The sequence below is a fragment of the Thamnophis sirtalis genome, unplaced genomic scaffold, assembly GCF_051295495.1.
Source record: "Thamnophis sirtalis isolate CommonGarterSnake01/CBP01778 unplaced genomic scaffold, rThaSir2_p1.2 scaffold_4, whole genome shotgun sequence".
Classification (NCBI taxonomy): Eukaryota; Metazoa; Chordata; class Lepidosauria; order Squamata; family Natricidae; genus Thamnophis; species Thamnophis sirtalis.
Genome location: NW_028261384.1, coordinates 75,316,351 through 75,332,640, shown reverse-complemented (window position 1 = coordinate 75,332,640; position 16,290 = coordinate 75,316,351). Strand labels below are relative to the sequence as shown.

At 44.1% G+C, this 16,290-nt stretch overlaps 1 protein-coding gene across 8 annotated transcripts in view; it reads left to right on the top strand.

The window, feature by feature from the left end:
* The window catches only part of TPK1 (thiamin pyrophosphokinase 1), a 348,263-nt gene that overhangs the window by 234,660 nt on the left and 97,313 nt on the right, over positions 1-16,290 (top strand). For 6 of the 8 annotated variants that reach the window (XR_015696394.1, XM_087713141.1, XM_087713139.1 and 3 more), the window contains one exon: positions 15,724-15,870. The exons of 1 other annotated variant lie outside the window; for it this stretch is intronic. Coding sequence is in view for 6 of the 7 variants with exons in the window: in XM_087713141.1 (XP_087569267.1) it covers positions 15,724-15,870 (147 nt within the window). In the remaining variant the exon portion in view is untranslated. The remainder of the gene's footprint in view (positions 1-15,723; positions 15,871-16,290) is intronic. One more of the 8 variants, XM_087713140.1, reaches the window with a different exon arrangement.

Below are 16,290 nucleotides of genomic sequence, written 5' to 3'. Positions count from 1 at the left end.
AAGAATATGGACAGCACAGTTAACATATGTAACTCCTGCTTCTTGTGCTATAAAACTTAAATGCTAGAATACAACCCCCTGTTCCATAATTTACCTACTATTTTATTCTCATATTATATTACTCATGGAATCCAAAGAGTTGATCTACAATGTTCACATATCCAGGCTGTTAATGAGTTTTATGGGCCAAACAAGTTGTTAATTGATCTTCTGTGGCCAAATAGCCTCTTTTATCTTTATCTTCTAGCATTCATTCACTTGCTGTCAATAGAGATTTAGTTCAACTAACTGATTTCATACCAATATCTTTCCTGGTAACCATACTTACAGGGGGGAAAAACAGACCTTTATGTATGTTACAATTCTATCCTTCACAGAGTTAATCAATTCATTTTGTATGTCAGGACTCAGTTACCTTGCTGTTCCATCCTTAACCTTGTCTAGCACAGAATTATATTTTCCCAGAAGATTGGTAATACAGAAAATGTCCATAGATTCACCTGAACTTTATTGTAAATTTACTTCCCTGTGAATTCTAAAGGGCAGTTTAGAGAGAGTGTCAGTGTAACTTTATCAAATATTTGTTTCTATCTTAGCAGCAGCTCCTGGATTCTATACCTGCGTAACAGTAGTATCTCCTGTGAGCAGCTCTTCTCAAAGATCACACTGATTACAGGCATCTAAAGTTTTACATTTTAAGTGAACCAGACCACACCATCAAGTGGAGCCCTATTCTTAAACATATGGGATTCATGCAGCATGTAAAACCACACACCCCAGTCCACAGAAAACTGCCCTGAAGAACTGGTCCCTGACACCCAAAGGTTGGGGGCTCTGTCATACAGTGTGATTGGCAGACTTATGTAGCAATAGCAATAGCAGTTAGACTTATATACCGCTTCATAGGGCTTTCAGCCCTCTCTAAGCGGTTTACAGAGTCAGCATATTGCCCCCAAAGTCTGGATCCTCATTTCACCCACCTCGGAAGGATGGAAGGCTGAGTCAACCTTGAGCCGGTGAGATTTGAACTGCCGAACTGTAGCTAACAGTCAGCTGAAGTGGCCTGCAGTACTGCACTCTAACCACTGCGCCACCTTGGCTCTCCACCACCATAACTACAAAATGGCTATGTCAGACTTTTAAGATAGACATTATTATTATTATCTTCATGCTATTATTAATCCATGAATTAGTGAAATAAAGCAGGCATACTACAACTCTACAATCCAGTCCAATATTATTATACCATAGTATAATGATATTATGATAATTCTATTTTAAAGGCAAATAAAGTGCACTTTAAAATAGTGTAGACAAGACCAAGCTGATCAGGAGTGGGTTTCAAAACTTTTTATTACCAATTCAGTGGGCATAGCTAGGTGGAGGTGCATGTAACTGAGTGTACATGGCCAACTTGATGTCACTCATGCACACTTAGTCACATGACCCACCACCACCAAGTTACGCCCACCAAAATGGTGATAAAATTTTTTAACAGGTGGGGGGCACCAGGCTGGGGCTCTTTGCTATCTCCTGAACTGCGCTGGGGGCGAGCTGAGCAGCCTGCTCTTGTAACTGGTAGCTGTGGCAGATGGGCTTGGCCATGGGCTCTCTGCCCGGGAGCCCAGGGAGGAAGGTAACGGCTGTTTGGAAGACAATGGACTCAGTGTCTTCCACTCGCACCTTCACAGCAGCGCCTGCCGCTCCCAGCTGCCTTTGGAGGCAACAGAGGCAACCGCTCCTCTTGGTTGGGCGACCATGCTCGCACGCTGCTGGCCTGAAGCCTTGTGCTCCCCTGCCAGGCCAACCGTGGCTCACCTGTGCTGGGAGGCCTCCCTGGTAATGGTTGGTGGGTTCCAGGCAGTCCTCCAGCCCAGACGAGTGCCTTCGAGCCAAGGCTTCGGGGCTCCTGGAGTGGCCCATATGGCTCCGGCTGCACCCGGGTAATGGAGCACCCGCAACCGCCTGCCCGTTATCAGGGACACACCAGCGCTGCCAGGCACCTCCAAGCGCAGGTGAGCTGCGATTGGCTGGGCAGGGTGGTCATGAGACTTTGGGTTCAGAGTGGGACAGCACGGCTGCCCAACCGAGAGAAGAGCTTGCTTCCGAAGGTGGTGGAGAGCATGAGGCACTGCTGCTGTGGGTGGAAGGCACTGGGAAGTGGGGGGCATGTCTGCCTCACAGAAGTTGCCTGGCTCCATCCAGTAGGTAAAGCGCAATGGCGGTGGCGGCAGTGAAGGTCAGGACGGGCTGGCTGGGCTGGCTGAGTCATCCTGGGCCGGCTATTTATACCTGCCAGCTGATGGCACCCATACATCTGCCTCCTCCCTGGTCCGACAGTTCCGCCCCGTCCCACCTCCAGCACCGCTTCCAGGCTGGCTGCCTGGAAAGGCCTTGGGAGCGGGCCATCCCTGCCAGTTTGCAGCGGTGCCGAGTAAACCACAAGCCTAAAGGCACACTTGCGTGCAAATCAGAATCTCTTCACCTCCTCGGCTAGGACCCGCTAGGTGCCAACTGTTCCAATGGAGCCCCTTGGCTCACTCTTCTGAAAGCCAGGTGGGGCATGAAGGCACTGGGGCCCTCCGCTGTGCCACAATGGAAAAACACTGCCCCGCGACTCCCAGATGGGATGCTTCAACTGGTCCTCAGTGCCATTCTCCAGCAGCTATCATTAAAACTTCTTCTCCTCTGATTAGCCTCCTTCAGCTGTCACATGGCATCCAAATGACGCCCTGCCTGGTTTGCTTCTCAGCCCCTGCGGACCCCCTACTTAAGTGTGCGACCCCTGGGAATGTAGGGGCAGGTGGGGACAGAAAGCTGCCGCCATCTTCATGCCTCCGCATGGCTTGGACTTGCAGTGGCTCTTTCTTCTTGTCAGAAAGAAGAAAGAAAGCAGCTGAAAAGTGCTTTGTCCTCATGTTGTTGCCCAGCTCCTGGAGAGCCACACTCATGTTGGTGATCCAGGAGGCAGGAGGAACCTGCCGCTGCCTCCTAGCTCGGGAGCCAGCCGGGGGTGAGCCAGGCAGAGGCAATGGCAACGGCGGAGTTCTATTCTAGAGATCGGGCCATCTATTCTAGAGGTCGGTGTTTGATGTCGCAATGACACGACATGCAGTCTTGGGGCTCCAGGATTGCTGTTGATATCTATGTTACTGGATGGTCCTTTTGGACCTAAACTGTTCTGAAGGAACAGTGATAGAGAAGAGCATGTTCTGCTGATCTCAGGGACAGCGCAAAGTCCCTGATTGATCCAGAAAAAAGCTCTTTTTGCCAGCTACAAGAGAAGCAGCCAAAATGGCTGCAGAAAGTTGGGACAAGCCCCTAAAACAGAAGCAGTACAGAAGAGACAGTGTGTCGAAATGGTGAGAAAAAAATGTTATTATTAGAGAAGAGAACCCAAAAACTTGGAATTAAAATAAAACTAAAGATAGAAGAAAGCAGGTAGTGCATTAACCCTGGTTTAAAACTATCCTGTTATCTCTTTCACTTTAATTTTGTTTGTTTTCTATGGATGGACTTTTTAGAAATGCCTCTTACTTTTAAACTGGACTGGTCTTTTTTCCCTCTTCCTCTATACTTTTTCCATTTTTTTGTATTTGTGGATTAAAAGTTTCTACCTTCGTAAGGCTCGGTCGGATCGTAATCTTTAAACATTTTTTCCTTCCCTCTTCAGGAGTGTGGAGCTTACAGAGAAGGGGAAAAAACAGAGGAAAAATGTGTAACACTGCCATCTAGGGGCTAGAGACTTGGCAACATCTGATAGTACAAAGCTATAGGCTTTGTTTACTGAAAGGGCCACTATAATTTAAACATCCCATCAGATTTTCCTTTTTTTAAGGAAACGCTGTATTAAAATGTTATGCCAGCATGGAAAAAATTACATCAATTTAATCAATTTTTGTTAAGTTGATTATGCAGTTATTATTTCTGATAAATACTTGAGATAATATTGTGCATTATTTATGTACAGTTATATTGATAAAATGAAATAGATATCCTATAATGCATGCAGGTTTTTATGTAATGTTTATGATTGTATTTGTGCTGATAAATAAATAAAGGGAGACTAGTATAGATCTATTTCAAGCTATTTAGCTCTCATCAGCTAGCCATACCCTTACTGGGATTCGAACCTGGGCTGTATTACATATTAGGCAGATGTGTTAACCACTAAGCCACAAGGTTCTCCTCCTTTATGAGCTGAGCCAGGGAAATAGGTATGTATTAACACATCTGGTTATACTAGTCTTTCTTTATTTATTTATCAGCACAAATACAACACAAATGTAACAGGCAACAGTAAAAATATTGGGTTTCTGTCTGGATGGTCTCTTGTGACGAGCCGATAGACAGAGAATGGAAGCAGTAAGCTTCCTCCCATATTTGGGCATACCAGGGGTTGTGACACTATATATATGTGTGTGTGTGTGTGTGTGTGTGTGTACGTGTGTACGTGTGTGTGTGTACGCATGCATACATACATACATACATTATTCTTCTAATTTTTTATCTAGTTTTTTAAAATGCTGAATTGATGGATACTTTTAATTTATACTATATTAATATTTCTTTGATTATATTATACACATCCTAAGAGGAAATTAAAACTAATTATCCCTTCCATTAGACCCAATAGGAAAGTTAACATGGGTTTCAAATTTTTTAGAACCTATTCTGTAGGTGGGGTCTGTTTTGTGGGAGTGGCTCAAGAGTCATATGACTGGGTGGGCATGGCCAACTTAGAAAACGTGGTGAAACTCACTTAACAATGCTCTTGTTTAGCAACCAAAATTTTGGGCTCAATTATGGTCATAAGTCTTCTTTCTTTTTTTCTTTTTTTCTTTCTTTCTTTCTTTCTTTTTTACTTTCTTTCTTTCCTTCCTTCCTTCCTTTTGTCTCTCCTTTTTTCCTTCCTTCCTTCCTTTCTTTCATCTCTTTCTCCCACTTTCTTTTTCTTTCTCTTTCTTTGACTTTCTTTCTTTGTCTCTCTCTTTTCTCTCACTCTCCCTCCATACTTTCCTTCCTTCCTTTCTCTCTTCCTTTCGCTCTTTTTCTCTCTCTCACTCCCCCCCCTCTCTCATACACACACATATCTCTTCCAGTTATATTTGTAGATATATTCTATGAACTAAAACCAGTGCCCAATAAATCCTATGATCACGGCATTCTGTGTCCTACAAGCCAATTCACAGAGCTCCCATTTCAGCATCTTATCGCTCTGAGGATTAAACAAATATGGTTAGCCGTCCTGTTATCTCTTGGCCTTGGTTCCCGCCTTTTTAGCAGAGTGGCAGAGAGGGCTTCAAATGGCTTTTTTTCCTTTTGCCGAAGCCCGATTTCTCTGCTGCTCGGCGGGTGACCTGGTGGGTATCCAAAGGTGTGGGGCACGCTACGTAAGGCACACACATCACGCACACACAAACAGAGGGAGAGACACACCATGCTTGCCACAATGCGAATATGTGTAAGGAGGATTGGATCAGCTGGGAGGCTGGCAAAAAGAAGCCTTTGTTTCTCCACTGCCGCAGCTTGTAGAGAAAGAAGACGGGGATGCTGGCCAGCGTTCTCTTAATTTACCGCTTGCCCCTGAGGCCACCAGCTGCTGGTGGCTGGCTGGAAGAAACAGAGGCTTCTTTTTTGCCAGCCTCCCAGCTGATCCAGTCCCCCTTATACATGTGGGGTGTGGGTGAGTGTGTGTGTGTGTGAGAGAGAGAGAGAGAGAGAGAGATAGCCGCCTTGTTTTCAATGAAGGGGGATAAATCCATGCAGAGGGAAGAAAAATGGAATTGAGGCGGCTGTCAAAGAGAAGGGAGCAGTGTGCACAACATGGGCTTATCCAACAGCCAAAGAAGGTTGTGAGAAGCCCATGTGGCGCGTGCTCCCTTCTGTTTGACAGCTGCCTGGTTAAAAAGCGGGAACTTGTTCTCACTTGCCCGGGCTTGTGCAGAGGCTTCCCTCCAAGAGCCTTTGGGGCTGTAATTCTGCATGGTATGCACATGCCTATGTTTTCCGTGGGGGCATGGCCAACTTTTGGGTCACTAGCTGCTACCTTTCAGGAAGCGCATAAAAAGAGGAACCGAGTGGGGAGAGAGTGGGAACAAAACCGCTGGCCTGAACTGCAGCACCGATAGCAGGGAGCTGGCAAGGCTCTGCGTAGCTGGCAATGACTCTGGAGCCAATCAGTGGGGGCAGGAAAACAAGGAACATGAGGGGAACTAGGGAGGCCTCGTCCTTCTGAAGAGGACCTGCCGGAGAGGGCCTATACCCGAAGAGGGCAGATTTGGTGGCATTGGTCTTGGGATGTTCCGCGGAGCCCCCCAGGGAAAAACACCGCTGCCAGGTACTTTTAAGCGGGGATGGCTTTTTAACCAGGCGGCTGTCAAAGAAAAGGGAGCATGTACCACGTGGGCTTGTCCAACAGCCGAAGCCTCACCTCCTGTTACTTCTTCAGCTATTGGACAAGCCTGCACATCATGCACAGACACACAGACACAGACACAGACACACCGCGCTTGCCACAATTCAAAGCACAGAGAAAGGAGGCGGGGATGCGGCCAGCGTTCTCTTCATTTTCTGCTCGCCCCTGAGGCCCACCTGCTGCAGCCCTGCCTGGCTGGAAAAGCAGTGAGGGGACAAGCGCCGGCCATCATCCCCGGCTCCTTCTTCTGTGAGCCACAGCAGAGGAGAAACATTTCTTTTTTGCTAGCCTCTCAGCTGATCCAGTCCCCCTGTGGTGTGTGTGTGTGTGTGAGAGAGAGAGAGAGAAACAGCTGCCTCGTTTCAAATAGGGGTGGGGAATCCATGCACAGGGAGGAAAATGCATGGATTCCCCCCATTGGAAACGAGGTGGCTGTCAAAGAGAAGGGAGCAGTGCACACCATGTGGGCTTGTCCAACAGTCAAAAAAGGAACAGGAGACAAGGATTTGGCTGTTGGACAAGTCCACATGTCGCACGCTGCTCCCTTCTCTTTGACAGCCGCTTTACTTCCAATGAAGGAGGGGGAAAATCCATGCAGAGGAAGGAAAAATGCATGGATTTCTTCCCCACCCCCATTGGAAACCAGGCTGCTGTCAAAGAGAAAGGAGTGTGCATCATGTGTGCTTCTCCCAATTCTCTGCTCCGACAAAGGAAGTGGGTGGGCAGGGCAAGCCTGACAGGCAGAGCGAGAGGGCGGTGACTTGGCAGATGAGGGGAGCGAGCAAGGGGAGGGCAGGGGAGAGAGCATTCTGGTATGGGAAGGCACACTAAATTTCACCATCCAGTATGGTGGTTCCAATCCGTACCAGTTGAAACCCACCCCTGCATACACACTATTTAATCCCACATATTTTTGACAAGCAGTTACCACTGTTAAAAACTCCTAAACCAAGTTTTTATCAAAACAATAAAATAAGTAGGGATAGCAATGTCTTTATAAATTGACATACTTCAATTCTCTTCACTCTCTTCTCATTCACATACAAATGTGCCAAAATCTTTAGACCCACCCTGTCTTGTGGGCTGTATCACTGGAAAACAACCTGTGCTCCATAAGCTAGTTTGAAAAGTCAGTAGTCCATTCCTTCTTGGATAATTGTGAATATAGAGAAAGTGTTTTTGCAAGAACAGCAATGTAACAGATACTACAGAGTTATTTTGGATCTTGCCAATACATTTAGACAATACAGGATAATGTAATAAAGAGAAATATTAATTCAAATAAGATTAAAGTACAATGTTATCATAGAACTGTGATGCTTTACATTTTTAAATGAAATTTAAATGTTAAAAAATAATGATATTTATGTAGTTACTTACCAAGCACATCTAAATTATATTAAAGTGATAAAAATATCTTTACAACCCCTGAGGCATGTCACAACTATTGAGCAGCCCTAATATTTGAAAATTGAAAGTTGAAAAATTTGATATGTCCATATGTAAAAATTAATAGTTATTTAAGAAATTCTTTATTTTAAACTGATTAAGCTAGTTGTGCCTGTCCATAGTTGTGGATGAATTATTAGCTTTTAAATAGATAGAAAGCAACAGATGAAGCTAAAGAAAGTTACATATAATAACTGCGCAATTAACATAAGCACCCCCCAAAGCTGAGTATTCTCAGCTTTTGCTAGGTAAGCAGCAACTCAAAGCTGTTCTTCACTCTCTATATATCAATGACTGCATCTCTAGGAATCCCTCTGTTAAAGTACTGAAGTTTGCAGATGATACAAAAGTCATGGTCTCATTTGAGACAATGATGAATCTGCAGATGGGAGGGTGAACAACTGACCCTGTGCTGTAGCCATAACAGTCTGGAGCTGAACATGCTTAAAATAGTAGAGATGAGAGTGGATTTTTAAAAGAGCCCTTCTATTCTACCACTTCTTACTATATTCAACAGCACAGTGTCCTCAGTAGAGTCCTTCACGTTTTTGGGTTCTATAATCTCCCAGGATTTGGAATGGACCCCCAACATTAGAACCATTATTAAAAAGGCACAGCAAAGAACATTCTTCCTACATCAACTCCAGAAGTTCAGACTGCCCAGGAGTTTTGATACAGTTTTATACAAAAATTATTGAGTCTGTCATTTGTACTTATATAACTGTCTGCTTCTGAAGCTTATAGCTATGGTGCAGGCAGATGACAGAAGAGACAAGGCCACCATTTTGTTATCAGCACCTCAGGGTGCAGCGGTAGAGCAGCAAAAGGCACAAAGCGCCATTTTGTACAGTGGGTGTAAAACAGAGGTGCGGCTGCCATTTTGACTCTCTGAGACTCTCCCCAATGGCGGACAGCAGCATGTCCGGGTCCTTCTTGTCAAGAAATGGGCCAAGGTTTCTTAGCAGCAGCGCAGGCTCCCCTCTCTCCAGAGAGACCCTCTACCTTACAGGGTGGAGAGGGAGCCAGAACCCACAATAAGGCCTCCAAGGCCAACAAGACCTCTAAGCCCAAGAAGAGCTTGAAGGTGACTGCTAAGGTCAAGCATACCAACACGGACCAGCAGCACCCCTCATCTTTTTCCCAGCCGGACTGGAGCCAGTCAGCAGGCTCCAAGCCAGGTCACAGATTGCCAGTCTGCCTGGACTCGGGCTCGGGACTATTCAGCCCGATGTTGGCCATTGATATGGCCAGCCTTTGGGGCAGTGGTCCAGTGGGTCCAAATCCCATCCCCTCCAGGGCCAGGATAATCAGACATCTTCAGGGCTCCCAAGGGTTCACCCACAGAGACGATTCCAGCAGTGGTGGAAGACCCATCCCCACTTCGGTCTCCCTGCAGCCCATCCCCTGTTTCTGAGGACAGAGAAATCAGGGAAGCGGACCCCTCTGAAGAGGAGAGTGCTGCCCCAGACAATCTCCCTGTATGGAGCTTTTTCCACCTGCCCTTTTCAAGACTTTGCTTGCCAAGACCAAAGCCACATCAGCCATGGGAGATCATGTGGCTCCCACAGCCCTGGCGCCATCCACATCTGCCAGCGCATGGTTCACAGAATGTAAGTGGGAGGCCGACACCATACCTGCCCCACAACTGTTCCTGGACATGGTCCAGAGACAATGGTCTTCACCCACGGCTGGTCTGGCCTCCTCCACAGCCAACAGGCACTACTACACTTTTGCAGAATGGCTTGATAAGTTGCTACAATGGCCATCAGTGGATGCCCCAATAGCAGCTCTCTACTCCAGCACCACATTGCCGGGTTCACAAGAGGAGGTTCTTAAGCCTGATGACAGAGCTGACCAAACCCTCCAACAAGGACACTAGGTGGCTGCATGGGCAGTCCGGGCTTCAACGGCCGCCTCATTTTTCTCTAGGTCCAGCCTCTTCTGGCTACCGCAGCTGCAAGAGAGGTTACCGGTCAGTGATTCCAGGGCGCACCAAGATCTTAGCAACATCATGGCCGTGTTTCTATTCTCTTCATATGCCACCCATAGTGCCATGAGGTTTGCGTCCACAGTAGCCTCCCGTCGGCTCCTTTGGTTGAGACAATGGCAGACTGATGTGAGACACAAGTGGCGATTGACCGTCGAAACCTACAAAGGAGGGATTTGTTCGGGGACACCCTCACACCATTACTAATGGAGGGAAAGGACAAACATAAGGTTTTGTTCTCAAATAGCAAGAAGGATTTCTCCTGTCACGGTCCCTATTCCAAAAGACAGCAGTATAGGCAGCAGGAGTATGGGGGCTCCTTTCGGGGCTATGACTATAACTCTCCAGGTTTCTGATCACAGGGCAGCTTTGGCCAGCGCCAATGTCAACAACCTTATAGGTAGCAGAGGGGCAACCAAAACAAATGGCCCTTTCGAGTGAGGGGGACAGGTACAATCGTAAGCCATAAGCAATTACAGGATCGGTTCCTCATTGGTGCGCGATTGCTACATTTTGCTGATAAGTAGGACTCCACTACTTCAGGCAGTTGGGTAAGGTCCACGGTTAGGGCTTGTTTAGTCCTGGAGTTCATCTCCTCCCCCACACAGTTTTTTATCTGTTCCCCAGTTTCCCACAACTCACAGATGCACTCCTGATGCGCTCGGCTGTCCAACACCTTTTGGATATTGAGGCCATCCAGTAGGTGCCAGAGGGCCAGCACCATCAGGGGTTTTACTCCATCCTGTTTGTTATCCCCAAGTCCTCTGGGGGATGGAGGGCTATTTTGGATTTAAAATTACTTAATATGTACTTAAAGTATAGAAAGCTCAAAATGCATACGATTCTAGAAGGGTTAAGACAAGATTTTCTTACTTCTATTGACTTAACAAGCGTACTTGCATGTACCTATCCTCCAAGGTCACTGTCATTTGTTATGCCAATGTTCATTATCAATATACCAAACCTTGCCCTTTGGTTTTTCTTCGGCTCCTCGAGCCTTTACTAAGATTTTAGTGACACTAGCGGCACATCTGAGAACCATTCCCATCTGGGTACACTGCTATCTCAATGACATTTTGGTGCAATCAGTCTCAAGAGAAAGGGCAGCCTTGATTTTTCCCTCACAGTTCAGGCCCTCCAGTCACATGGTTTCTCTATCAATGGGGCAAAGAGTCATCTTATTTCCACCACCAAGATTCTGCATCTGGGTGCTTGGATTGACATGCAGACAGAGCAGGTATTCCTCTCTTTTTTAAAAAAAGTTTTTTTTATTTTTAAAACAAACAAAAACAAAACAACACATACAAAAAACTTTCCTCAATTTCACCAAGCATGTTATTTGGTTACAAACTTTTGTGCATCAGTTTTTACAATTAAAAATAACATCACTGGTTATCCATCAAACATAACTAAATACATCATTATCATTGAACATTATGTGTTCAGATTACCGCTAATATTAATCATCCATAGAATATACAATACTTATAGTGTGGCATATTCAACTCCAGAATAGTTTTCCATTGTTAATCCAAGTAATTATTGAATATTTCAATTCATATATGTATCAATTATTCATTACATCATCATTGGTCCATTTAACATATAAAAATCTTACCAGTATAACATGATCAATACTTACAATTAAACATAGCGTTCAAATCATCCCACTCTTATACATTAAATACATTATTGTCCTTTATATGTCATATGATCAAGCACTCTATTTCATAGCAAAAAACCTTCATAACAATGACTATAACTTTCTGGTATTACATAAATAAACAATTTCAATTCTAATTTTTTTTGTCTAACCATTGGTAAAACAAATCCCATACCTTATAAAATTGCTCATCCTCCTGTTCTCTAATTTCAAATGTAAATTTACTCATTTCAGAACATTCCATTATTTTCTGAATAGTTTCCTCCTGTGTTGGTGTTTTCTCATTTTTCCAATTTTTTGCAAATACAATTCTAGCAGCTGTTAAGACATTTACAATCAAATATTTCAAGTCTTTATTGTATGATTCTGGTATGATTCCCAATAAAAAAGTTCTGGTTTTAAGTCTATGTGTTTATGTATCATTTTCTCCAACCACATGTACATTTTAGTCCAATATTTTTAGCTTCAGTACAAGGTTACTTTAGAAGACATTATATAAGAGAGACTTTGTTATTAAACTGGGAGAAGGTTAAGAAATTACATTATTTAAAAATTCCAGTCTGGATATCAACCATTGAAGCCTTTTCATATTCAATAATATACAAAAAGGAACAGTTAGATATGCTGAACTATTAAATACAGAGGGTGACCTTAAATCCATTCAAGACTTGAAACAGGAAGGAATTGAAATTAATTGGTATTCATATGTGCAAATACATTCTAGATACAACGAAGGAGGATTTCTATGATAAAATGACTGCATTAGATAAAATGTTAACAGGTACTGATGAAAAAGTAATTTAAAAACTTTATGGCTACCTATTAGAGGTGAAGCTACAGGAAGAATAAGTTAAAGAAACTATGTTAGCTTGGCAAAAATGGCAAAAACTGTGGTCTCAAAACTGTAAAATGGCAATGTCAACTTCATATAAAGAAAATTTGTATAAGATGTTTTACAGGTGGCACTTATCCCCAACGAGAATAGCAAGAATGTCTAACAACAAATCCGAAAAATGCTGGAAATGTCATCAGCTCATACTACCACATGTGGGGGGCTTGTACTTAGAGCAGGTATTCCTCTCTGAGGAGCGTCTGGTCAGCCTACGACAGCTGGTGACCCAGATGCAGGGAGAGAACAAAGTCTCCTTAGCTAAGCTCTTGAAACTGCTGGGGAAAATGGTGTCTACCATTGCAATTGTGTCCTGGGCTAGATTACACTCCAGGGACCTAAAATGGTTCCTTTTGCCTTTTCAAAAGAGACAAACAAGCACTCCCCTATCTAAGGTCACCATAATGAGGGGGGTCTGCAATTCCCTCCACTGGTGGAGGTCCCCAGTCATTGAGAAGGGATGTCACTTTAGGGTGGACCATAGGGTCACCATTATCACTGACGCTAGTCTCCAGGAGCTGGGGTGCACATCTTGGTAAACATATGGCACAAGGTCAGTGGAGCCTGGAGGAGACAACCCAGAGCATTAACTAGCTGGAGCTCAGAGCCATATGCCTGGCCCTCCAGTGGTTCACACACTACATCAGGGATCAGCATGTTTTAATTCTGACTGATAACATGATTGCTAAGTCATATGTGAATAGACAGGGGGGCACGAGATCGAAACATCTAATGAGGGAAGCCAGTCAACTAAGCGGCTGGGCAGAGGCTCACCTCCTATCCATCTCGGCCGAGCCCATCTCGGGGATGGAGAATGTTCAAGCCAATTGGCTAAGTAGGGCCATGGTTGACCAAGCGGAATAGCGAATGCACCCTTGTCTCTTCCAGGAGATCACGAATGCTTCGGGGTTCCAGTTATGGACCTATTTGCATCCCCAACCAATACACAGCTGCCTAGGTACCTTACCAGGTTCTGCCTGCCGGGTGCAGAGGTAGTGGATGCCCTTCATTATCCCTGGCCTCTGGCGCTCCTATATGCTTTTCCAACCCTGCTGATAGTCAGAGTCATACACAAGGTCATCTCCGTCAAAGCAGAAGTCATCTTCATGGCCCCACACTGGTTGCGTTGTTCGTGGTTCGCAGACCTCCAGGCATTGTCCGTGGAGAGACCCTGGAGGATCCCGCCAGACAAGGTGTCCCTCAGTCAGGGCTCCAGCTGACCACTAGCACTTGAGCGGGGTGTTCTGATGCAGGACATGTTCTCCCCCAGGGTCATAGACACTATTCAGGCCTCTAGAAGATCCCCCACAGACAGCATCTATAATGCAACCTGGCGGATCTTCTGTTCATGGTGTTCCATCAAAGGGATTGTTCCTACCTCTTCCTCTGTCCCTCAGGTCCTGGAATTCCTCCAAGGTGGTTTAGATAAGGGATTATTCCCCAATACACTAAGAAGACAGGTAGCTGCTCTCACTACTAGCACCCCACCATACAGCAGTTCTTAAAAAGAGCTTCCAATATCAGGCCACCTACAGTTCACAGGTACCCCACATGGGACTTATCAAAGGTGCTCACTTCTCTCACCAAACCACCATTCGAACCCCTCCGTACTACCTCACTGCAGTTCCTCACCTTGAAGGTGGCCTTCCTGGCAGCCATCACCTACACCAGGAGGATTTTGGAATTACAGGCCCTGTCAGTTAGAGAGGACTTGTGTACCTTCCACGAGGACAGAGCGATGCTCAGGTTAGACCATCGGAACATCGGAATTCCGACATTCAGAGACTCTTTTCGTATCTTTCCAACCCACGTTGGGATGTAAGGTCTCGATACCTACTATAGGTAGGTGGGTCAGGAAATGTATAGCTACAGCTTACCATTCTAATCAGGAAACGGTTCCTCAGGAGGTCACCACTCATTTAACGAGCACGGCCACTACTGTTGCTTGGGCAACGCGAGCCTCCCTAGAGGAAATTTGCAGGGCAGCCGCATGGGCATCACCTTCACCCTTTATAAATAATTATAAATTAGATAAATTTGCATCCGCAGATGCGGCATTTGGCCGTCGGGTCTTGCAATCAATACATTCTGACAGATGATTTCAACCAGTCTTGGTCCCTTCCATATGGACAGCCCAGGTTGGTTATGTCCCATGCATGGATGCTATCCCCACCTCTATTGAGAAAGGGCATTGGTACTTAGCTGATACGCCATTTCTAATAAGGTGGAGATAGCATCCAGCCCCTCCTGAGAGGTGACTGGTCCTCATCACTGTATTCAGGAAGTGGGGTTGCTAACTACATGTATAAGGACGGTTATATTCGTACTTCAGATTTTCATATGTTACTAAATTGACTTCCTTGGATTACTAAACTTTTAACTTCTTGCATAACACGATGAGTCTGTGTGTGTGTGTATTTTCTTTACCAAAAGCTGGGTGGAGCTACCCACAGGGTGGATTATAAAGGGTATTAATTAATTATTAATCAGACTCAGTCCAATCAGAGAGCGGACAGTGTTAACCGATGCATGGATGCTATCTCTACCTTATTAGAAGAGGCGTATCAGATAAGTACCAACACCCTCTCTCACACTACTGTTTATGTGTATTTACCCAGGTTATTTGACCATAATATTAGAATTAGCCTTCTTGTTTTTTTATTATTCCCTCTTTTTGGTATTATGATGATGATTACTCTATTGTTTTGCAAGTATACTTAGAGCTTCTGCACCAGAGACAAATTCCTTGAGCATCTAGCCACACTTGGCCAAATTATTCTATTCTATCCTATTCTATCCCATCCCATCTTTTGAAAAGTTCTATTGGTTCCAGGATGAAGTACTTAATCTAGTCGTTTCATTCCTCCTATTCATATTACTTAGCAACTGATTTTCAAAATCTACTGCCACTGTTATTAGAGATAATGCATGGCCATCACAACTCTGAGCTACTATTTGCTTTGACTTCCATGGATCTGTCATTAAGATGTATTCAGAAAACCAATGAAATGTTCCTATTTCTGTTCATTCCTATGTTATTACAACCTAGAAAATCAAGACCAATTTGTATCATCATCATCTATAAAAAAGAGGATCAAAATGAATGAGGCTAATATATTCAAATATGCTTATTTTAAAAATTCTCCCCATTGTAAATATATTATTGATATTTTTAAAATCTGTTCAACATCTCAAATATTTATGCTTTGTAAACATGTGTATTTATATTTTATAGGAAAGATGCAAAATGTATTTTTGGATCTTTCTTCAACATTATATTTATTTTTTTCTCTATGTGTGTTTTGTATTTCTGTTAGATGGACACGATTATAACTTTGGGTGGACTTGGAGGTCGCTTTGACCAAATCATGGCATCTGTGGAAACTCTCTTCCATGCAGTTAAGATAACCTCTTTTCCCATCATAATTATTCAAGAGTGTTCCTTAATATATCTACTTCAGCCTGTAAGTTAAATGAAACTTGTTTTTTAATCAATGCATCTTATACCTTCCATAGAAATTATTACACTTACAGCTGTGAAATCAATGTATGCAATCAAATACAGAAAAAAATGTTATGAAATAAAATATAACTGGCATCACCTAGCTAAGCTTATTTTAAATCACATTTGTTTCAGGGCAATAATTATAATAATAATTTCCTAGTAGCTAACTATAACTACCCGTGTTTCCCCGAAAATAAGACAGGGTCTTTATTTTCTTTTCACCCCCAAAATAAGTGCTTGGACTTGTTTTTGGGGAGGTCTTACTATTTTTGAGGTGCAAGAGGCGGCAAGTGTGGTCACCTCATGGCTGCTGCTGTGTTGCAATATTTTCAGGGAGGGCTTATTTTTGGGGAAGGGCTTATTTTAGCCCATGCGCTTA